The sequence below is a fragment of the Labeo rohita genome, chromosome 8 (genome assembly GCF_022985175.1).
Source record: "Labeo rohita strain BAU-BD-2019 chromosome 8, IGBB_LRoh.1.0, whole genome shotgun sequence".
NCBI lineage: Eukaryota > Metazoa > Chordata > Actinopteri > Cypriniformes > Cyprinidae > Labeo > Labeo rohita.
This window is the reverse complement of record NC_066876.1, coordinates 7774320-7796128: the sequence shown is the minus strand read 5'-3', so window position 1 is coordinate 7796128 and position 21809 is coordinate 7774320. Positions and strand designations below refer to the sequence as shown.

At 35.1% G+C, this 21809-nt stretch overlaps 1 protein-coding gene across 4 annotated transcripts in view; it reads left to right on the top strand.

Annotated features, from left to right (window-relative positions):
- ogdha (oxoglutarate dehydrogenase a) overlaps window positions 1-21809 on the top strand; it is a 41810-nt gene that overhangs the window by 17188 nt on the left and 2813 nt on the right. For 3 of the 4 annotated variants that reach the window (XM_051116617.1, XM_051116616.1, XM_051116618.1), the window contains 16 exons: window positions 6046-6161; window positions 9572-9726; window positions 9934-10080; window positions 10192-10282; window positions 10393-10572; window positions 12276-12404; window positions 12497-12676; window positions 12774-12926; window positions 13024-13126; window positions 15547-15675; window positions 15763-15913; window positions 17879-18006; window positions 18097-18275; window positions 18384-18455; window positions 18558-18683; window positions 18766-18838. In XM_051116617.1, the coding sequence (XP_050972574.1) occupies window positions 6046-6161; window positions 9572-9726; window positions 9934-10080; window positions 10192-10282; window positions 10393-10572; window positions 12276-12404; window positions 12497-12676; window positions 12774-12926; window positions 13024-13126; window positions 15547-15675; window positions 15763-15913; window positions 17879-18006; window positions 18097-18275; window positions 18384-18455; window positions 18558-18683; window positions 18766-18838 (2112 nt within the window). Of the gene's footprint in view, window positions 1-398; window positions 450-6045; window positions 6162-9571; window positions 9727-9933; window positions 10081-10191; window positions 10283-10392; window positions 10573-12275; window positions 12405-12496; window positions 12677-12773; window positions 12927-13023; window positions 13127-15546; window positions 15676-15762; window positions 15914-17878; window positions 18007-18096; window positions 18276-18383; window positions 18456-18557; window positions 18684-18765; window positions 18839-21809 lie in introns of all 4 variants that reach the window. The other variant, XM_051116615.1, reaches the window with a different exon arrangement.

Genomic DNA, 21809 nt, shown 5'->3' with positions numbered 1-21809 from the left:
TTTTCCCATTTTCTTTGATTTATTAGAAAAATTCAAAAGAACAGTGTTTATTTTAAATAGAAATTATTCTTAATATTATAAATGTCTTTACTGTCACTTTTGGTCAATTTAATGCATCCTTGCTAAATGTTTTGCTTTTTTGTTATTAGCTAAATAGGGTTTAACCTTTAGTTAATAGTGTATATATAATGATGACAGTAATAGTAATGTAATGTAATGTGATGATAAAATAATATAACTTTCTGTATTTTATGTGGTATTTGTTCATATATTCCAAAATGCTATAGTCAATTCTAATATAAGAATGCTTAAAGTTCTATTTATGTCATTAATTGCAATGCTCAGAGCTTCTCTATTATACATAAATGTACATCTGTATTTTTCACCTTGCTTTACAGAGTCTGAATTTCACTTTGCTGAAATTTCTCAAACCTGTAATTGGGAAAAGGGTAATTCAAATGCTCTAGACAGCTGTCCAAATACCAAATAGTAAGAGTGATGTATATTTAATGCCTGTTTTGCATAGCACTGTGTTAGCAGCAGCCTTTAAAGTAGCCGAAAAGACAAAGATCCTGATTTTCATTGCCTGTGACATGAGTGTGTGTCAGCATATGAGTCTGTGTTTGTTATGCTGCTGCTATGGTGAATGGCTCAGTCTGTATGAATCATGTCATATCTCTGTAATGTCCAGAATCCCATACAGCAATATATGAAGTGTACAGGTTGCTCTTTCTTAGTCTGATATTTTAGTCTTCTTATTTCTAGTGGAAAGTTGGAATGTATTTCGCTTGTGTATGCCAGATTATACACGACCACTATACAGATTACACAAACACTAATGTCAGCTCGTCCCTTTGTAAAACAGTTTGTATAAGTATTCACAGTAATATGCCACCCTACCAGGGAAGTGGGTTAAGGGTTTTAAAGCAGATATTAGACACTGTTATGTTTGTTTGTTTTGGTGGGAAAACTTCCAGGTGGAGAAGTATTTGGTAATGCATTGCCGTCATTTGTTTGTGGAACTTGACAGTATGTAAATAGTGCCTTACAGATTACGTGTCTTTTCCACATACCTGTATCTGCGCATGTGCCTAGGTTTTCTTTAAACTGATCAAGCTGAGATATAATTTAATATTCATAGAATATAAATTCATTAACAAATATGATTAATGATTGATTGCATCATTCTGACAAGTCACCGTTTTCTGTACAGCTGCTTTTGAACAATTTTGAAATTAACTGTATTTTTGTATGTGGTTGGTTGTATCTACAGTTAATGCATATTTTCCATATTGCATTAATTCTTCAGTGCAATCTAACAATATTTAAGCCAGAATAACATATTATAAATGGATTTTTACACTGTACATGACAGTTTTTAGCTTTCTTTGTCTACTGCAGTGTTATTTTATATACTATTAAAGGGATAGTTCACCCAAAAATGAAAACTACCCCGTTTTACTCGCCCTTAAGCAATCCTAGGTGTATATGGCATCATCTTTCAGGCAAATACAATCTCTTTACGTTCAAAAAAAACAAAAAACAAAAAACAAAAAAAAAACAGTTCCTGGCTCTTCCCAGTTTTATAATGGCCAAGTCCAATAAAGTGCATCCATCCATCATAAAAAGTACTCCACACAGCTCAAGGGGCTTAATGAAGGCCTTCTGAAGCAAATTGGTGTGTTTATGTAAGAAAAAAATCTGTATTTATAACTTTATAAATTGTAATCTCTAACTTCCACTAACTGTCTTGCAGATGTTCTTAAGAGAGTGGCATTTCAGCAGATGATGTAGGACATAAAATTAAGTTTCCTTAAGCAAAGGAAATCCAGTCTCTTGGTTTATATCGAAATCCTCTGACATTTGTCTTTACAAATCCTTGTTTTATAGAGCCAGGACATTTTTTAATACAACTTTGATTGTGTTTGACTGAAAGAAGAAATTCATATACACCTAGGATAGCTTGAGGGTGAGGTAAATCATGGGTTAATTTTCATTTTTGGGTAAACTATCCCTTCAAAGTACTTATTTATTATTATTTTTAATTAGCTTTTATTTTTATAGATACAGTATTAGCTTATTTTTTGGTAAATATTTCTAGTTAGGATACATAAGGTGATTTTTGGGATGGGATGTGTATGTGGACATTGTGTTTGTAGTGCAGAATGCTTCTGCTCAAGGTAGGGCTGGGCGATAAGGCAAAAATTAAAATCTTGTTTGTTTTTTTTTTAACTTGTCAACTTGAAAATGTAACTACAACATGATTCAAGTAACTTAAGTTCTTTATTAACCCTCTAGTTAAAGAAAATTCTGTTTCAAGTGCACCACACATGTTGTCAATATGATGTAAATGTTAAACAAATCACTTGTTAAATATCTTTGCAGAAAAGATGCATGAACTACAACTACATCTTGTACAAACTTGTCTTATACATATAATATGTTAAGAAATAATATGAGGAAAATGCTTTTAAAATCTCAAATGTCAAGGTAATTCAAATTCAAAATGATTGAAGGTATAACACCAGTAGACTATTATTAACTATAAATGTTCTGTAAAAACAATGAACAGCAGCTTTCAGCCTGTTACTGTGATGCAAACATGAAATATCACACATACAGTAGTAGTTATTCACAGGTTTTTTTTTTTTTTTTTATTCGATTGTGCAGCTTTTACATCGTTTTTTGTATGTAAACATGGACGCTTTTGACTGTTGTAGCATCTTAGGCATTAAACTGCATTATAAGAATGCGACGCTCAAGATAAAAGAAGTTCACTCTCATCTTCTTGCATGTTTTTCCTGTTCCACTGCCCTTGTCGCATCTTTGTCAAAAAGGTCACAAAAGTGCATTGTGTGTGAATGGCGCGTAGAGTGGAGAGTGAGCAGCGCTTTTTGTCGCCGCCGACAGTGAAAGAATGGTGGCCGCCCGTCTGAGTCATTAACATGGGCAGCAATAAAACGTGCTTCTCACGTTCCACTTACACTGGTGATGTGAAACAGCTGTAACAGACATAGCTAAATCGTTGTCATTCAGGAATAAGATTGCGTGGGTGTTTGAATTGAGATCTCAATCTTTTAAGGATTAATCGTGCCGCTCTAATGTAAACACTGCAAAATGTTTTCCGAGGACATCGTCACGAGATCACATGCCACGAGATCTCGTCACATCCCTATTAAATTTGAATTAATCGATAAAATAAAAAACAAAATATCGCCCAGCTCTAGCTCAAGGTCTGGCTTTTTGGGGAAGTTATTTTGATGTGGAGTGCATTTTGGTGGCTTTGCTGTCCTCTAGCTTTAGATGAGGTGAAGGCAAGCTTTATGTGGTTAATAAGGTCTGTGTGTTTAGTTTGGATGCTCTTGTAATATTTCTCAAACATACACACACACACACACACACACTCTCTATATCCACTTCATTCAAGTGTGCGCGCACAGAGAAAACAAGTTCATACCCTCTCTCCATGCTCAGCCTCTCTTCCCCCTCCCCCTCTCTCTGTCTTGCTCTCATTAACACACTATGATATTATAGGATATCTTCCTCTTTAACACACCTGCTCACATGCCTTGAGGTGCATGGCCGCCTCTTTTTGCACTCCTTACTAAACATCCAAAATGTTTAGCAGCGGCAGGTCAGTTTCAGTTTGTGCTGACCTATCAGTATCTCTGTACAGCCTAATGCATGGCATGCTGTTGTAGGTACTGAATAAACAGCTGTAAATACTCATTTTCCATACATTTATGAAATTAACTCACATTGCCCAAGTACACTAAGCATTCAGAGAAACTGTAGGCATTTTAATACTCAAAGCCTACAGTTCTGCCAGGCTGTTAACCCGCATGTTGTGGTATTTGAGCTAGCAGTGCTGCTGTGGATCATAAAAAGACTGTCTGAACCTTGTGTTCACATGTTTTGGAGGTGTGAATGTGTGCAACTCAAAGGTGAATCTCACAAAGAAATGTCCAGCTCATGTCAATGTCATCCTTTATGGGCACATTTAATTTTAAATTAAAATAAACTACAGTTTTTGTTTGTTTGTTTTTTAAGTTTGAGAAATGAGCACTAATTCTCAAAACATTATATTTATTATAATTTTTTGTATTATTATAATTGTTTGAATTGTGACATGGGCATATTAGCAGGTTTTGTGAGATCAATCCTTTTTTATTGAACTAAACAAGGTTTATTGAAATGTATTTGTTTATTGAAATAATATATTATACTTTGTAAGCATTTAGTAAGCAGTTTTTAAAAGATCATCCCTATGTAAAGACATTGGGGCCCTATGAAATCCGTTTCATTTTTTCTTAAGTTTAATTTACAGTGCCTACACCTTGCAGAATCTGCAAAATGTTAAAATGTTTATTATTTTACCAAAATAAGAGGGATCATACAAAATGCATGCTTTTTTAATCACCTTTATATTCTAGTTCAGTAGTTCATAATAGTTCAAAAGTTCACATACACTTGATTCTTAACACTGTGTTGTTACCTGAATGATCTTCAGCTGTGTTTTTCTTGTTTAGTGATAGTTGTTCATGAGTCCCTTGTTTGTCCTGAACAGTTAAACTGTCCCACAAATTCTTTTTTTTTTTAGCATTTTTGTCTGTTTGAACCCTTTCCAACAATGATATTGAGATCCATCTTTTCACACTGAGGACAACTGAGGGACTCATATGCAACTACTACAGAAGGTTCAAATGCTCCAAAAGAAAAAATGATGCATTAAGAGCCGGGGGGTGAAAACTTGTGAACAGAATGAAGATGTGTACATTTTTCGTATTTTGACTAAATATCATGTTTTATTTAGTACTGCCCTTTAGAAGCTACAGAAGATACTTACATGTTTCCCAAAAAACAAGTGTAAGAATCAAGTGTATGTAAAATTTTGAACTGGGTCATTTTATAAATTCAACTATTATTTTCTCTTGTGAATTATATGTAAATATATTTTATGTGAAATATCTTATTCAGGTCAATACTAAATAAATATCATGCGTTTTGTATAATTCCTACTACTTTGCTCAAAAAAAAAACATTTTGCAGATTCTACATTTTAAATTTTTTGGATTCCTTTTTAATCATTAAATTAAATTTTAGTCATCAAAAAGCATAAAATCATAGTCCTAGGATATGTAAAATTCTAAAATTCTTAATACAGATGTTGATGTTTATTTATACTTTGTATTAGAACTGCACTTTGTGTCAATAACACATGTACTTTAGTGTATACACTATAACTGTATATAAAATAGTACATCAGCTTTCAATTTTGGACTTGAACTGCTGAATTAAGTTATAATAAACTAAATATGCTAAACAGTTTAATCACATGAATAAATGAGCTCTTCACTGTTCAGTACATTAATTGCAGCTTACAATCCAATGCTGCTTGTTTGCATAATAAATTCAGGATGCATTTAATGCAACAGTTATACTGGCATTATTAACACCAATATTATATTGACAGTGATTATGCTGTTAACCCACTTTTTCCTTCTTTTTTTTCTTTTGAACCCCCAAAATGCTGCACACCCCAACTCTCTGATCAACCACCTCCTTTCTCTCATTCTGTCTTCTTTTCCATCTGTTTACTAACCACTTCATACTTTACATTCTTTTTGTATATTGTCTGCTTTGCTGTTATGATTATTTAACATTTATCATGCTGTTTGCTGGTGCTTTTTGTTGTGTATTTCCATAACACTCTCAATCCACCATGTTTCTGGTTATGCACGGCATCACTGTCATCCTCACGTTTACTCCATTCATCCCCCACTAACTCACACATGCTTTTTTTTTTTTTTTTTTCTCCCTGTCTGTCTTTTTTTCTTGTTTGACTGTTTCTGTTATTTATCTCTTTCATCCCTCTTTCTATATCTGGATTGTCTTTTCCTGTCACTTTTATTCCCCCTTCATCCACTGGCATCCATGCTGGCCTTCTTTTGTGTTTCTTCTCTTTTCTGTTGACCCGTCCCCCTCCCTCTCCACCTGCCCTTCTTCTCTGGGTTGGGTTGGATGTGTTGTGTGTTTGGCTGTCAGGTTTCTATGGGCTGGAAGAGTCTGATCTGGATAAAGTGTTCCGCTTGCCCACCACCACCTTTATCGGGGGCAATGAGAGCGCTCTGCCCCTCAGGGAGATCATCCGCCGCTTGGAGGTGAGTGAGATCATGAGGAATATTTCAGACTCAGGTCTGTGTGAGTGTTTCTATCACACAGTGTTCTAGAAGGACCGCCATAATGCAGTGGTTCTCATCCAGGGGCTTGGAGACCACTAGGGGGCCCCAGCAAACTAACAGGGGGGCCTCAAGGTTTTAAATAAGAGAAAACAACTAAAAGATCTCTCTTCTTTATTGCAAATAGCAAAAGTGGATCATACTCGAATATTTCAATATTATCACATATAGAAGCTGTTAGTGAGACACAATTTGCAAGATAATCTTTATGTAGCAATAAATAAGTGTTTTTTTTTTTTGTTTGTTTGTTTATTATTATTTATTCAGTACCAAAAGCAGAACTGATAACATTCAAGCTTTTCAATACTACAGTCTTTCATAATTTACCCCAGGTGCCAATTTAATATGTATATTTATATCATTGCTGAATATTTAATATGTTTAATATGCATTCCTTGTTTATGGGGTCTTCCAATAGGGGTCAAAGAGGCATTGAGCAATAAAAATGCTCTGTTGTTTTAGTTTTAATTTAAAGTGATCGTTCATCCAAAAATTAAAATTACCCCATGATGTACTCACCCTCGAGCCATCCTAGGTATTTGACAAAATAAAGTGCTTCCATCCATTTAGGTTCAAAATCTCACCACCCATTCACTGCTGTTATAAAGCTTAGAAGAGCCAGGACATTTTTGAATATAACTCCAATTGTATTTGTCTGATAGAAGAAAGTCATATACATCTAGGATGGGTTGAGGGTAAATGATGGGGTAATTTTGATTTTTGGGTCAACAATCCCTTTAAGTGTTTGTCTTAACCAGCTATGACATTGTCAGTTGTATTATTTATTATGTTAGGTAGCATTGATAAAGTCCCTTGTTACATACCTTCACATTAACACTAGAACCATCAAGGGTTGCTGTATACCTAAAACCGCCATGCGAGTAAATTTTACCCACGCACACGAGTAGTGTTTTGGTATGACTAAAGAACATTTTATTTCACTGTATTATGCCATTGTCTTCATAAAGAAGTGTCATGAAAAATGATTGCCTAGTCATCAACTATATTTTTGTCCTGTTGTTTTATGTTCAAGGCTTTTTATGCAAGCTACAGTTAGTTTTCATAACAGTCCAGGGCTCAATGCTAAGGATTTTTTCTACTGGCCCAGTTGGGCCAGTGGTTAAAATTTTTATATGCCCGGTCAAAATTTTCACTGGTCCTGCAACAAAAAAAACGAAATAGTTGCTATTATCATTGTTTCTGACCCATGTTATCTTTTATTTTAAAAAATAAGCTTATATGACATTGAAATTTTACATACCAATTAAACTGTACAATAAATCAAATTTCGATATAACGGCAAAACCTACTAGCGTAACAGATATAATGTTAAAAAATGATTTGTTTGTTCAAAAATTATTTTATTATTATTATTTTATTACTAATGAAACAATGCTTTAGGGAAAAACAGCAGATGGACTGAATGAACGCAAATTCATTCTCTGCCTGCAGGTGGCGCTTAATAATGATACAATATTTCCCTGGTTACCGCTGTAAACAAAGCAGCGCGGTGCTTATGAACACAACTTTAAATGCATTATACAGAGCCAAATGAAAAGAAAACACATTGTAAACATTTTTTAAAACGTTCAGTTCCCCTCAGAAAAATTCATACAAACCCCGTTTCAATATTTAGGATAATATTCCCAATATTTTGCGCGTTGTGAATAGTGAATTGTTTTTGTTTTTTTTCCTCTCTCTGTCCTCTGTTAACGGACGCTTAAAGAGTTTGTAATATTTCGACACGCGTGACATTTTGCAAAAAGATTGCATGCAGTTTGTGTGCAAGCCCGGAACAGAGATTGGTTGAAATAGGTCCGGTCGACTGGTGCAACTGTACTCCACTGTATAAATGAAATATAGAGTAATCCTTGTTAAAACTACTAAGTTACTCATGAAGACTGGTATTTTGACATACTTTTGTACGCTATCTGTCCGTCAGAGATGTGCCTCTCTGTGAATGCTTGAAATTTTACATGAACAAGGCTTAAAAACATGTGCAAATGATAAACTTTCGTGACAACGCTGCAATGGCCCGATCGGGACAGTTGACGAATCTGTCACTGGCCCGATCGGGCCACTGCTGCGTTGTCACGCTGAATGTTTTCATGCTGGCCCCGGGCCATCGGGCACTCCTTATTGTCAAGCCCTGCAGTCAATATAAGCTAAACAAGCCTGCAATGACAAAGAGAATTAAAAGCAAGAAACTACATATTTGAGTGGTGTTATATTATAATTCATTGTCATTAATAAACATCTTAAGACAATTTGTGTTATTTAAATTACTGAAATAGCCTATAGACGATAATGTGGGATAATAATTCACCACACTGCATCAGATTTTTATTTGTATTTTTTAAGGAAATGTGCAGACTAGAATAAATAGCAACACAGTAGTGAACAATAAACAATAGAAATGGCAAAATAAAAATTAAATAATTAATCCAAAGTTTGAACAATATGAGTAACGTTAGGCTAAAACATCTAAATATGAGATCGCTGTCAGATGCTGAGCCGACCCAGGACGCATACCTTACCATCAGACTCTCCATCACTCCTTCCTCTCTCCTACCTCTTCGGCATCAATAAATCGCCTTTTTTACTTATTTTGACTTTATGAAACGGATAACCGCTAATTCAGTGATTAAAAGGCGCTGCCTAGCAATGTACAGTGTTACATAAGTGGCAAGATAATGACAGTGCGAAAGTACAGGCTATAAAAAATATATATCTGTCTGTATTTTAAAAATTATACATGTATATAATTTTTTTATTTATATATATACATTTTGATTTTAAATGAAATGCTTTTAGGTATAAATTACCCGTTTTTCAATCTGGTATTATCTAAATAATGTTCAACACCAGGGGATTTTAAATTACACAATTTTAGTAAAAGTCAATGACTGGGAGACTTGAGTGTTTTATTGAAAATCTGTTATGTACATTTGAAAAACAGGTACGGGTCAAATTTACCCCAATGGCAGTTCTAGTGTTAAATATTAAATATAGTTGCGCCAAAACTTTTTTTGTTGCGATTAAAAAATAGACATTCTTGTATGCTTGAACAATGAATGATTGATTGAATGGCATTGCATTCCATAATAAAATATCAAACAAGCTTTTTTTCTTAGAATTACATAACTACCTGTTTGACATCATGTTTTACAATTTTTTTTTTTTTTTTAATTTATATATATATAAAAGTTGACATGAATTGTTCTTTGAATGGTTGGGTACTGTATTAGGTGTTTTTTAATTAATTTATTTATTTTTGTCACTTTATGCAGTATTTTCTGTCAGTTTAGTTGCTGAAATGTTATGTTTATCAGATGGCGTATTGCCAGCATATTGGGGTTGAATTCATGTTCATCAATGACCTGGACCAGTGTCAGTGGATCAGACAGAAGTTTGAGAGGCCTGGAGTCATGCAGTTCAGCCTGGAGGAGAAGAGAACACTGCTGGCTCGCATGGTCCGCTCCACCAGGTACACACACACTCACACTAAGCCCTAATGCAACGGTACACAGAAATGCATGCATTAAAGCTTCAGCCATTTCAGTTTATTGCACTGATTTTCTCAAAACTCGTTATGCATTTCCCAACACTGGATGTGTTTCAATAGATACTTTGTTCTTGAAATCCATTTTAGGTGTTTCCTGCAGCTCTGTAATATATGTGCTGATTTCTGCAGGTTTGAGGAGTTCCTGCAGAGGAAATGGTCATCTGAAAAGCGCTTTGGGCTGGAGGGCTGTGAGAGTCTGATCCCTGCGCTCAAAACCATCATTGATAAATCCAGCGAGAAGGGCGTAGACACGGTCATCATGGGAATGCCTCACAGGTAGAAGAAGAAATTCAAATGAGTTGAAACCAGATATTACAGTGACGTATATGCTGTCATGCTGATTCTTGGTATCAGTTACAAAGTCTCTTGTTAAATCTGTCTCTGTAGAGGGCGTCTGAACGTGCTTGCCAATGTGATCCGTAAGGAGCTGGAGCAAATTTTCTGTCAGTTTGACTCTAAACTGGAAGCTGCTGATGAGGTCAGTGACGTTTTATATCTGTGTGCATTTTTTCAGATCCTTGTGAACTTGGTCATCAGTAGAAACATAAGAACCACTGCAACTGATGAAGTGTGTGTCTCCCTTTACAGGGTTCAGGAGATGTCAAGTACCACTTGGGCATGTACCACAGGAGGATAAATCGTGTGACCGACAGGAATATTACCTTGTCATTGGTGGCCAACCCTTCCCATCTGGAAGCGGTGAACCCGGTGGTGCAGGGCAAGACTAAAGCAGAGCAGTTCTACTGCGGAGACACAGACGGAAAACGGGTGAGACTCTTTTCCTCACCAAAGCTGCATTTATTTGATCAAAAATACAGTGAAACAGTAATATTGTAAAATATTATTATAATGTAAAATAATGTTTTGTATTTTAATATATTTTAAAATAAAATTTATTCCTTTGATGCAGAGTTCTATTTTCAGCATCATTACTCCAGTCTTCGGTGTCACATGATCCTTCAGAAGTCATTCTAATATGCTGATTCGCTGCTTAAAAAAACATTTATTATAAATGTTCAAAACAGTGATGGATTTTTTTTTTTTGTAATATAAAGTTTCTTTTGAAATGTGGAATATAAAATTTATTTTCAAATATTAATCTTTTTTTACATTATGAATGTCTTTGCTGTTGCTTTTTGATCAATTTAATGCATCACAGCTGAATAAAAGTATTGATTTCAAGTAAAAAAACCGAACTGACCCCAAATGATAGTGTGTATTTTAATTTTTCTCACAAAATTGCATTAATAATTTGGTCCTTGTATACAAATTCTGTGTTCATTTATATAATGCTTTACAGTTCAGATAATGGAGGATTTCTAAATGAGCTTTAAAAATAATCGTTTTCCATCTAATGCACGCTTAAAATGTAATCTTTGAAAACACTAAAAATGTATAATACTAATAACACTTGTACGCTGTTAAATGTAATCTTTAGTCAATTATGAAGTTGCCTAAATTTACTTGTAGCATTGAAAATGACTCATTTTATTGTTTTGTTTTTTATATTTTTTTTTATTTGATTATATAATTGATAATCATAATATAATACACTGCTGTTCAAAAGTTTGGAATCAGTAAGATTTTTTTCAAAAGAAGATTCTTATGCTTATCAAGGCTGCGTATATATTTGATAAAAAATACAGAAAAAAATTAATAATGTGAAACATTACAAGATAAAATGTTTTTCTATTTTAATATACATTAAATCTAATTTATTACTGTGATTGCAGTTGTGCTGCTTAATATTTAACCTCTTAACCTCTGATACTTTTTTCAGGGTTCTTTAAATAAAATATTCAAAAGAACAGCATTTATTTAAGATAGGAATATTTTCTAACAGTATACATTATCATTCAAAGTTTGGGGTCAGTACATTTTTTTTCTTTCTTTGAAAGAAATTAATACTTTTATTCGGCAAGGATGTGTTAAATTGATAAAAAAAACGATAGTAAAGACACTGACTTATAGAGTTCTAATTTGAATAAATGCTGTTCTTTTTAAAGTTATAATTATCAAAGAATCCTAAACAAAGAATCACAGGTTCTAAAATATTAAGCAGCACAAGTGTTTTCAACATTGTTAATAAATCAGCATATTAGAATGATTTCTGAAGGATCATGTGACACTGAAGACTGGAGTAGTGGCTAATGGAAATTAAGCTTGCATCACAGAAATAAATTATATGAGTATATTAAAATAGAATTTTAAATTGTAGTAATATTTCATAATATTACTTTTTCTGTATTTTTGATCAAATAAATGGAATTTTGAGCATAAGACACTTTGTTTAAAAAAAACTTACTGATTCCAAACTTTTGAACAGCAGTGTATATGTAAGAATTCAATATCGGTGCATCCCTAGTATCTTTAAGATGCATTTTAAAATTTTCAGTTATGATGAATTCAGACCCTGTTTTTAATTACATACTGCTTTTTAATGTTCTTTCCTGTCTGTGTTTTTGTTTCAGGTGATGTCCATTCTGCTCCATGGCGACGCTGCATTTGCAGGTCAGGGTATTGTCTATGAAACCTTCCATCTGAGCGATCTGCCCTCCTACAGCACACATGGCACTGTGCATGTGGTGGTCAACAACCAGGTACATGTGCACAAACCAACCTGTGTGTGACATTACATGCCAACACGACGCATCAGATGTCGTCTTAATACCACTCTGCGTCTCTTTCATAGATCGGTTTCACCACAGATCCCCGTATGGCACGCTCCTCACCGTATCCTACTGACGTTGCCCGTGTGGTCAATGCCCCCATATTCCACGTCAACGCTGATGATCCTGAAGCTGTAATGTACGTGTGCAACGTGGCCGCAGAGTGGAGAGCCACCTTCCACAAAGATGTGGTGGTGGACCTGGTGAGTGATAGTGCTTTGTATCTTTTATAAACGCGTTATTCTGACTTATTGTTACAGTTCATGACATTAATCAGGAATATGACTTCTTTCCTTTTAGGTATGTTACCGCCGTAATGGCCACAATGAGATGGATGAGCCGATGTTCACTCAGCCGCTGATGTACAAACAGATCAAGAAGCAGAAAGGAGTTCTGCAGAAATACGCTGAGAAGCTCATCGCCGAAGGCGCCGTCTCACGACAGGAGTATGAGGTCAGACAGACGGTCCTGGCCAGAGCCAGTCACCTGCCTTATATCTGTAGCTAGTCTTTCGAAAGTGTTTTCATCTGTTTCTTGTCTCTGTCCACAGGAAGAGATTTCCAAATATGACAAAATCTGTGAGGAAGCTCATGCTCGCTCAAAGGATGAGAAGATCCTCCACATCAAGCACTGGCTGGACTCCCCATGGCCAGGTGTGTGTGAACATGGATATTATTGAATTGCATGCTTGAATTATGACTAAATTTGTTGAAGAAATTCTGTCAGACTTGGAAGGTATGTCCACATTCATTGCATATTTCATACATATTGCATATATGGCCTTAAAGGAGAAGTCCACTTTCAAAACAAATATTCACATATAATGTACTCACTCCCTTGTCATCCAAGATGTTCAAATCTTTCTTTCTTCAGTTGTAAAGAGTCGCTATGGTGCCCATAGTTTGAACCTCCAAAATGCAGTTTAAATGCGGCTTTAAACAATCCTAAATGCAGTTGTAAACAATTCCAGCCGAGGATAAGGGTCTTATCTAGCAAAACAATTGGTTATTTAAAAAAAATAATAATACAATTTATATACTTTCTAATGTCAAACACTCGTCTCACTCTAACTGATCGTTTCGCTAGATAAGACCCTTCTTCCTCGGCTGGAATTGTTTACAAATTGTTGTTCTGGAAGTAAAATTCTCTTTTAATGTTGCAATGAAACGGAAGTAGTGATTATGATGTACATCCCAACTAAATAATGGTATCTAGCGTTTCTTGTCTTTGCCATTTGTAAGCTCTTTCAGTAGCTGTGGTCTACTAAAAGCCTTAAAGGCATCAGAGCTGAAAGAACAAAGTGGAGCAAGTGGAGAGAACAAAGATGCAGGGCTTTAGGAAGTTTTATTCGTCCACGGGCATCTTCACATTCTTTTCCCCTCTTTTTAACAATAGTAAAAGCTTTGAAGAATTACGTAGTTTTTTTTTGTCGCCCTTCCACTAAAATAAACGCACAATGTAGCATCGTATCAGTGTTTTATTTTCCGTGTTGTGTTGCGGTAAAAATAGCAACAGGGTAGCACCAGTAGCTCACCGAGTGCAACCGTTTCATGTCATCGAAATAACGATGCCACCATAGTCCAAAATATGTATAAAATTATGTGGATTTTTTTAAGTAATGTTTATCTTTCATGGGTTTTCTTCTACATATTTCAGTGAGAGACATCATTTATGTTATATTAAGCCATACAAGTCTTAATACCCGGGGTTCCCTTTAAGTGATTTACTTAACCTGAAAATTGCTTATCTCTAAACATCTAAGGTCTTTGGTTCTCCTTGCATGCTGGTCAAAAATGAGCTTTTTTCATTTTAGTGAAATTAATGTACTACATTTTAGTTCAGTAATGTTTTTGTTTAATATTTTGTATTTTAAGAGGTTTTATTGTATTAAATGCATAGACCTGAAAATTAAATTTTGTAAAATCTTGAATGGTTTTGGAGGACAGACTTTTGGTTTCTTTTCAAAGAAGGCACTTGACAGAAGTACTGAAGAACTGAAAAAAAAACAAAAAAACAAAATGCTATTTTCAAATTTTATATATATGAATATATATTTTCCAAAACATGTTTTTACTCTAAAATTGTGAGAAAATCTAAACACGAATAATCTAAACAAGTTATGTTCTGAATTTGAAGTTAATATCTAAAAAAAAAAAAAAAAATAAAAAGTAGCTTTCAGTAAGATTTTATTTCAGCACAGTACCAAATGTTTTCACTAGATTAAATTAATTTTGACTGAGGAGTGAAGAATTTTTTTTACCCACAGGACCATTTAAAGGGGTCATATGATGTTGCTAAAAAGAACATTTGTGTATTTGGTGTAATGCAATGTATATACGCGGTTTAAGGTTTAAAAAACACATTATTTTCCACGTACTGTACATTGTTTCTCCTCTCTGGTCCACCTTTCTGAAATGCATCTGTTTTTACAAAGCTCACTGTTCTGAAAAGCTAGGTGTTCTCTGATTGGCCAGCTATCCTGTGCATTGTGATTGGCCGAATACCTCAAGCGTATGATGGAAATGTCACACTCCTTATCATGTTGTGATGTCATGTCCCGGCGCAACAATACAAAAACGCTTCGCGTAAACGTAACACCATGTCTGCATTTGTGATCGTAGAAGCGACAAACAACAAGCACTACTCTACACTGCTCAAAACTTGTGTTTGAATAGTCAGTAGCAAATTCTTTAAATATGAAAATGTACTTACAGGCTGTGAGTCAGAAGAGCCAGACTGTCTTTGCAAAGTTGGAATTGCCCCACTTTAAAGTGTGAACAGCTGGCATTGTAGGCCCAGGTTCAGGAAACAGTCCTCTGTAAAATGCGCTGGACACACTTGAATATTTGTGTTAAACCAAAACACCAAAAATGGCTGAAGAGCAGCAGAGGGTTAAACATTTAGATCCGGTTGCATCTTCCTGTGACCATCTGGAAGTGGGTGGTTCAGAATGAGTTGCAATATGTGTCAGACTTGATGCTGTGAAGTCAAACATCTGACTAAGCAAGACTAATTTAACAATGTACAGCATTTTTCTAAATCTTACAGCGCAGTCATTGTTTCTCCTGTGCAGGTTTTTTCACTCTGGATGGTCAGCCCAAGAGTATGAGCTGCCCGTCCACCGGTCTGTCAGAGGAGGAGCTGACCCACATCGGACAAGTGGCGTCATCAGTACCCGTGGAGGACTTCACAATTCATGGAGGTACATTAGACCTACAAATCTGTACGTAAATATGCACACTTTTCATGCATTATGTCACCATAATACTGATCTTCGCTTCACATACAGGTCTGAGTCGTATTCTGAAGGGCCGTGGTGAAATGATCAAGAACAGGACAGTGGACTGGGCTCTGGGAGAGTACATGGCCTTTGGCTCTCTGCTCAAGGAGGGCATCCATGTGCGTCTCAGTGGCCAAGATGTGGAGAGAGGAACCTTCAGGTATGAACAATAACATTCCACAACATCTAGTTGGGTATTATCGTCTGCACATACACTACCCGTCAAAACATTTTGAACAGTAAGATTTTTAAAGTAGTACAATTCCCAAACAAAAATTTAGACAATTTGCTCACCCCTTGTCATCCAAGATGTCCATGTCTTTCTTTTTCTTTCATAAAGAAATTGTTTTTTGAGGAAAACATTTCAGGATTTCTGTCCATTTAGTGGTTTTCTATGGTGCGTATGAGTGTGAACTTCCAAAATGCAGTTTAAATACAGCTTTAAAGGGCTCTAAACGATCCCAGCCGAGGAAGAAGGCTCTAATGTAGTGAAGCAATTGGTTATTTTCTAAAAAAAAAAAAAAAAAATGTACAATTCATATACTTTTTAACCTCAAATGCTCGTCTTAGCTCAAGAGTTAGAGTAGGTTGGAAAAACTCCCATCTCTTTTTCTCCTCCAACTTCAAAATCGTCCTACATCGCTGCAGAAGTACTGACCCAGAGTTTACAAAGTGAACATGCACAGAAGGTCAAACACCCTTCACAAAAAAAGGTTAAAAAAAAAAAAAAAAACGCCAATGTAAGGCAAATTTAAAATTGGAGAAGACAATGAGATAATGAGTTTTTTGACATACCCTGTCTTGAACTGGAATACGCAGAGCTGGACAAGACAAGCATTTGAGGTTAAAAAGTATATAAATTGTAAAATTTTTTGAAAAAATTGAAAAAACTGATTGTTTGGCTAGATAAGACCCTTCTTCCTCAACTGGGATTGTTTAGAGCCCTTTGAAGCGGCATTTAAACTGCATTTTGGAAGTTTAAACTCGCAGTCCACTATATGGAGAACATTCCTGAAACATTTTCCTCAAAAAACATAATTTCTTTATGACTGAAGAAAGAAAGACATGAACATCTTGGATGACAAGGGGGTGAGTAAATTGTGTAAATTCTCCTTTAATGTGTTTTTTTTTTTTTGTTTGCTGAATTTAGCTTTGAAAATCGTTAATAGCATCATTACTTCAGTCACATGATCCTTCAGAAATCATTCTAATATTCTGATTTGCTGCTAAAAATAAATTTATTATTATTATTATTATTATTATTATCATTATTATAAAGTTCAGAAGAACAGCATTTATCTGAAATTTAAATCTTTTATAACCTTATAAATGTCTTTATCTTCATTTTTGATCAATTTAAAGCATCCTTGCTAAATAGAGTCCGGTACTTTCGGTACTGAAATTTTAAAAATGTTTTCCCGCTCAAAATTGAGACGATTTTTAAACATAATGTTAACAAATGACTGTGATTGGCTACAGTGATATTTCCTCACCGATACACATAAGCACAACGGGAGTGTTTGAAAGCTGCGTCTGTCAGCGGATCCCTAATACATCTGCACATAGGCGGGATCGGCTTTCAAACCCGGTACTTTTTGACAACTCTATTGTTAAATAAATGTATTAATTTCTATCATTCCTTTTGAATGGTATAATGTATAATGTTAGAAAAGCTTTTTATTTCAGATAAATGCTGATCTTTGGGTCTTTCTACTCAAAGAATCCTGAAAACAATTTACTCAACCGTTTTAAATATTGATAATAATATTAAAATGTTTCTTGAACAGCAAATCAGCATATTAGAAGGATTTCTGAAGGATCATGTGACACAGGAATAAATTACATTTTACAATATATTCAACTCGAAAACAGTTATTCCTAAATAGTAAAAATATTTCAAAATGTTACTGTTTTGCTATACTTTGGATTAAATAAATGCAAGCCCGGTGAGCAGAAAAGACTTCCTTAAAAAACATTAAAAATCTTACTGTTCAAAAACTTTTGACTGGTAGTGTATATCTGTTTAAAAGACCATTTTTATTTGAGGCACTATTTCAAATGCATCATTATTTTGGACGTCAGCCCAGTGTAGAGGTCACTGACCTGTTGTTTGTTCCATGTGCAGTCACCGTCACCATGTTCTCCACGATCAGAACGTAGACAAGAGGATCTGCATTCCCATGAACCACGTATGCCCTAACCAAGCCCCGTACACCGTCTGCAACAGCTCTCTGTCCGAGTACGGAGTGCTAGGTATACAGACGTTCACAGTACTTGTTAAACTGATCTTTGAATGCTAGAGGACGCTCAAAGAAACTCATGTTTTCTTTCATTCTGTGATAGGTTTTGAGTTGGGCTTTGCTATGGCCAGTCCCAATGCTCTGGTTCTGTGGGAGGCCCAGTTTGGTGACTTCCATAATACTGCTCAGTGTATAATCGACCAGTTCATCAGCCCTGGCCAAGCTAAATGGGTCCGCCAGAATGGCATTGTCTTACTGCTGCCACATGGAATGGAGGGCATGGTAAGGCCATTATTACTCTCAGTTCACACCACTTTTCTCTCTCTCCATACTTGGCTGTGTGTACTGGTTGTAAATGAGTTGATACGATTTTATTTTGTTCCTTAACAGGGTCCCGAGCACTCCTCTGCCCGTCCAGAGCGCTTCCTGCAGATGTGCAATGATGACCCTGACTTTAACCCTGTAAGACTGTCTGCCTAACATCTCTGAACGTTAATACAGTATTGGTATAAACACAGATTTTATAGTCTGAATATATCAACGTACCTTTTATTTTGGCTGCAGAAAATCACGGATGACTTTGCTGTGCGTCAGCTGTATGACTGCAACTGGATTGTCGTAAACTGTTCAAATCCCGCCAACTATTTCCATGTAATCAGGAGGCAGATCCTTCTTCCTTTCAGGAAACCAGTGAGTTCAGCTGAGATTCATTCATTCATTAATAGTGCTTGAATGATTTGAATTTGTAACTGGTTTATTTTCTTGTTTTCAGCTTATTATCTTCACTCCCAAATCTCTGCTGCGTCATCCGGAGGCCAAGTCTAACTTTGACCAGATGCTACCAGGTCAGTAACAGTTTCTTGGTGTGTTTTAGAGGGAACATTTGAGAGGAAGTTTATTAAACAACTCCCTCTTAAAGGGATAATTCACCCAAAAATTGTACCATGATTTACTCACCCTCAAGCCATCCTAGGGTGTACATGACTTTCTTCTTTCAGACGAACACAATCATGTCCAAAAATGTCCTGGCTCTTCCAAGCTTTATAATGGCAGTGAATGGCTGTTGAGATTTTGAAGCAAAATAAAGTGCATCCATCCATCATAAAAAGTGCTCCACACAGCTCCAGGAGGTTAATAAAGGCCTTCTGAAGCAAACTGATGCATTTGTGTACAAAAAATATCCACATTTAAAACTTTAAAAACCATAATCTCTGGCTTCCGCTAACGTGTTCACGAGAAAGTGGCATTCTAGTGTATGACCAGCTCCGGTGAAAATATGCTAGTCTCACAAGATTTAAGGTTGGTTAACCTTTGCCGTAAACAAATCTCCTCTTGGCTTATTTCGAAATCATCTGACATTTTCCTTTACAAATCCATTTTGTACTTCACAATTTGTGACCGGTGTTTTGTTTTGCTCTCTCTCCTCTGCACTTCCACATTCATTACTCCTAGGGCTGCAACAATTCCTTGATTCTATTAAAGCATTCGATGTTGTTTTTTTTTGGTTTTTTTTAATCCTTGTCGAGGTCGTGTCAAGTAATCCGCAAAATACTGGAAGTGGCGCATTCCACATATTAAACTCATTTAAAAAAATCATCATAATGCTATTAAGAATTCACAAACGCTACATTTCAATTAAATATATGCAGTGCAGGTTTAATATATGCACTTTAATTATTTACATGCGTGTATGTTACGTACATGCATTTCAGAGCGGCTCCGTTCACACTAGATGCTGCTACACAAACCGTTATCATGTGTGATGCATCTCAGACTCCATCTCTGCATGTTGTTGTGAGTTTGTTTGTTATAACATTCATCTGGGAATGCAACATGCATTATTTGGTCAGATTTGTAAGCTAAATAATTTATAAACCTACTCAAACACAGGAGAATACATTAATATCTTTCTAATATGCTAACTGTTTATCGCAAATTCAAAATAAAAGCTTAAACCCTCACTCTGATTTAGCGCATGTATGCAGTGGCCATTCAGAAGCGCTTGGATTAGTCCTCAGTGAGAAAAAATCTGCAGAATGATAGTTTATATTCCAATCATGTGTTCACTTAATGCATTCTGCACTCTCGACTACTGTCAACAACAGTGCGGATACGATGTAAACAAGAAATTAATTTTGGAGTTTAGACAGCAGTGAACTCATGCTAGGCATTTTCATTTCAATGTAATTTTAATTTCAACCTGCCTACATGTAATGTCTGATAATGTAGAGTTAATGAGCACAGTGCTACTTTGTGTACAATCGTTACCTAGGAGACCGTTTTGTGCAGTTCTAAAAGCGCCACCTGCTGGCTATTTGCTGTTTTGTTTTTTTTGTTTTTTTTGTTTTTTTCTCAGAACAATGCGAAAATCGCTAATGTGGCTTAAAAAATACAAACGATTAACAAAGGTGTGTGTGTGTGTTGGTTTATATATACTGGTGAGGACTTAAACCTGAATACACACTGACTCATGGGGACAATGTCACTGTGCTAAAAAAGTCCTTATGGATACAAAAGCTTCTAAATCATACAGAATGATTTTTTTTTTTTCGATAAAGTTTTGTGTGACAGGTAGGTTTAGAAGTTTGTGTAGGGCGATAGAAAATGTGTGTGGGTGTTTTAGTTTTAGTTTAGTATCGTTTTTTTTTTTTTTTTTTTTTTTTGTACCAGTCCTTAATCACCTACATGTCCAATGGATTTACTGTAGTAACAGTATGTGGCAGAAATATAGGATATTCATACTGAATATGATTATCTTATTAATGTGGACATATACACTGCAGTCAAAAATTTTGAACAGTCAGATTCTCTTCTGCTCAACAAACCTGCATTTATTTGATCCAAAATGCAGCAAAAGCAGTAATATTGAGAAATACTTTTACTATTTAAAATGACTACTTTCTTTTTTTTTAATATATTTTAAAATGTAATTTATTCCTGTGGTCAAACCTGAATTTTCAGCATCATTACTCCTGTCTTCAGTGTCACATGATCCTTCAGGAATCATTCAATTGGCTGATTTGCTGCTAAAGAAACATGTTTATTATTATTATTATTATTATTATTATTATTATTATTATTATCGATATTTAAAGTACATTTTTTCAGGATTCTTTGATGAACAGACCAGCATTTCTATAGATCAGCATTTATCTGAAATAAAGCTTTTGTAACATTATACACTGTACTATTCAAAAGCTTGGAATCAGTGTAATTTTTTTGTTTGTTTTAGAAATTATAGAAATTAATGCTTTTATTTAGCAAGGATGCTTTAAATTGATCAAAAGTGATGATAAAGACATTTGTAATGCTACAAAAGATTTGTATTTTAGATAAATGCTGTTCTTCTGAACTTTCTATTCATCAAAGAAACCTGAAAAAATTTTGCTCGGCTGTGTAATAGCCGAGCATAATAATCGTAGTAAAAGTTTTTTTCAGCAGCAAATCAGAATATTAGAATGATTTCTGAAGGATCATGTGACTGGAGTAATGAAGCCAAAATTGAAGCTTTGAAATGACAGGAATAAATTACATTTTAAAATATATTCAGATAGAAAACAGCTATTTTCAATAGTAAAAATATATCAAAATTGTACTGTTTTTGCTGTACTTTGGATAAAATAAATCAAGGCTTGGTGAGCAGAAGAGACTTCTTCATTAAAAAACGTACCGTTCAAAAACTTTTGCCAATGTAAGGGAGTAATGGAGAAGCATCCGGCCCCCCCGGTGTGTCCAGGTCATCAAATCCGGCCCCATTTTAAAAAAAAGTTTGGACACCCCTGAGATAAGTGGTTTTTAATAGCACAATAACATCTG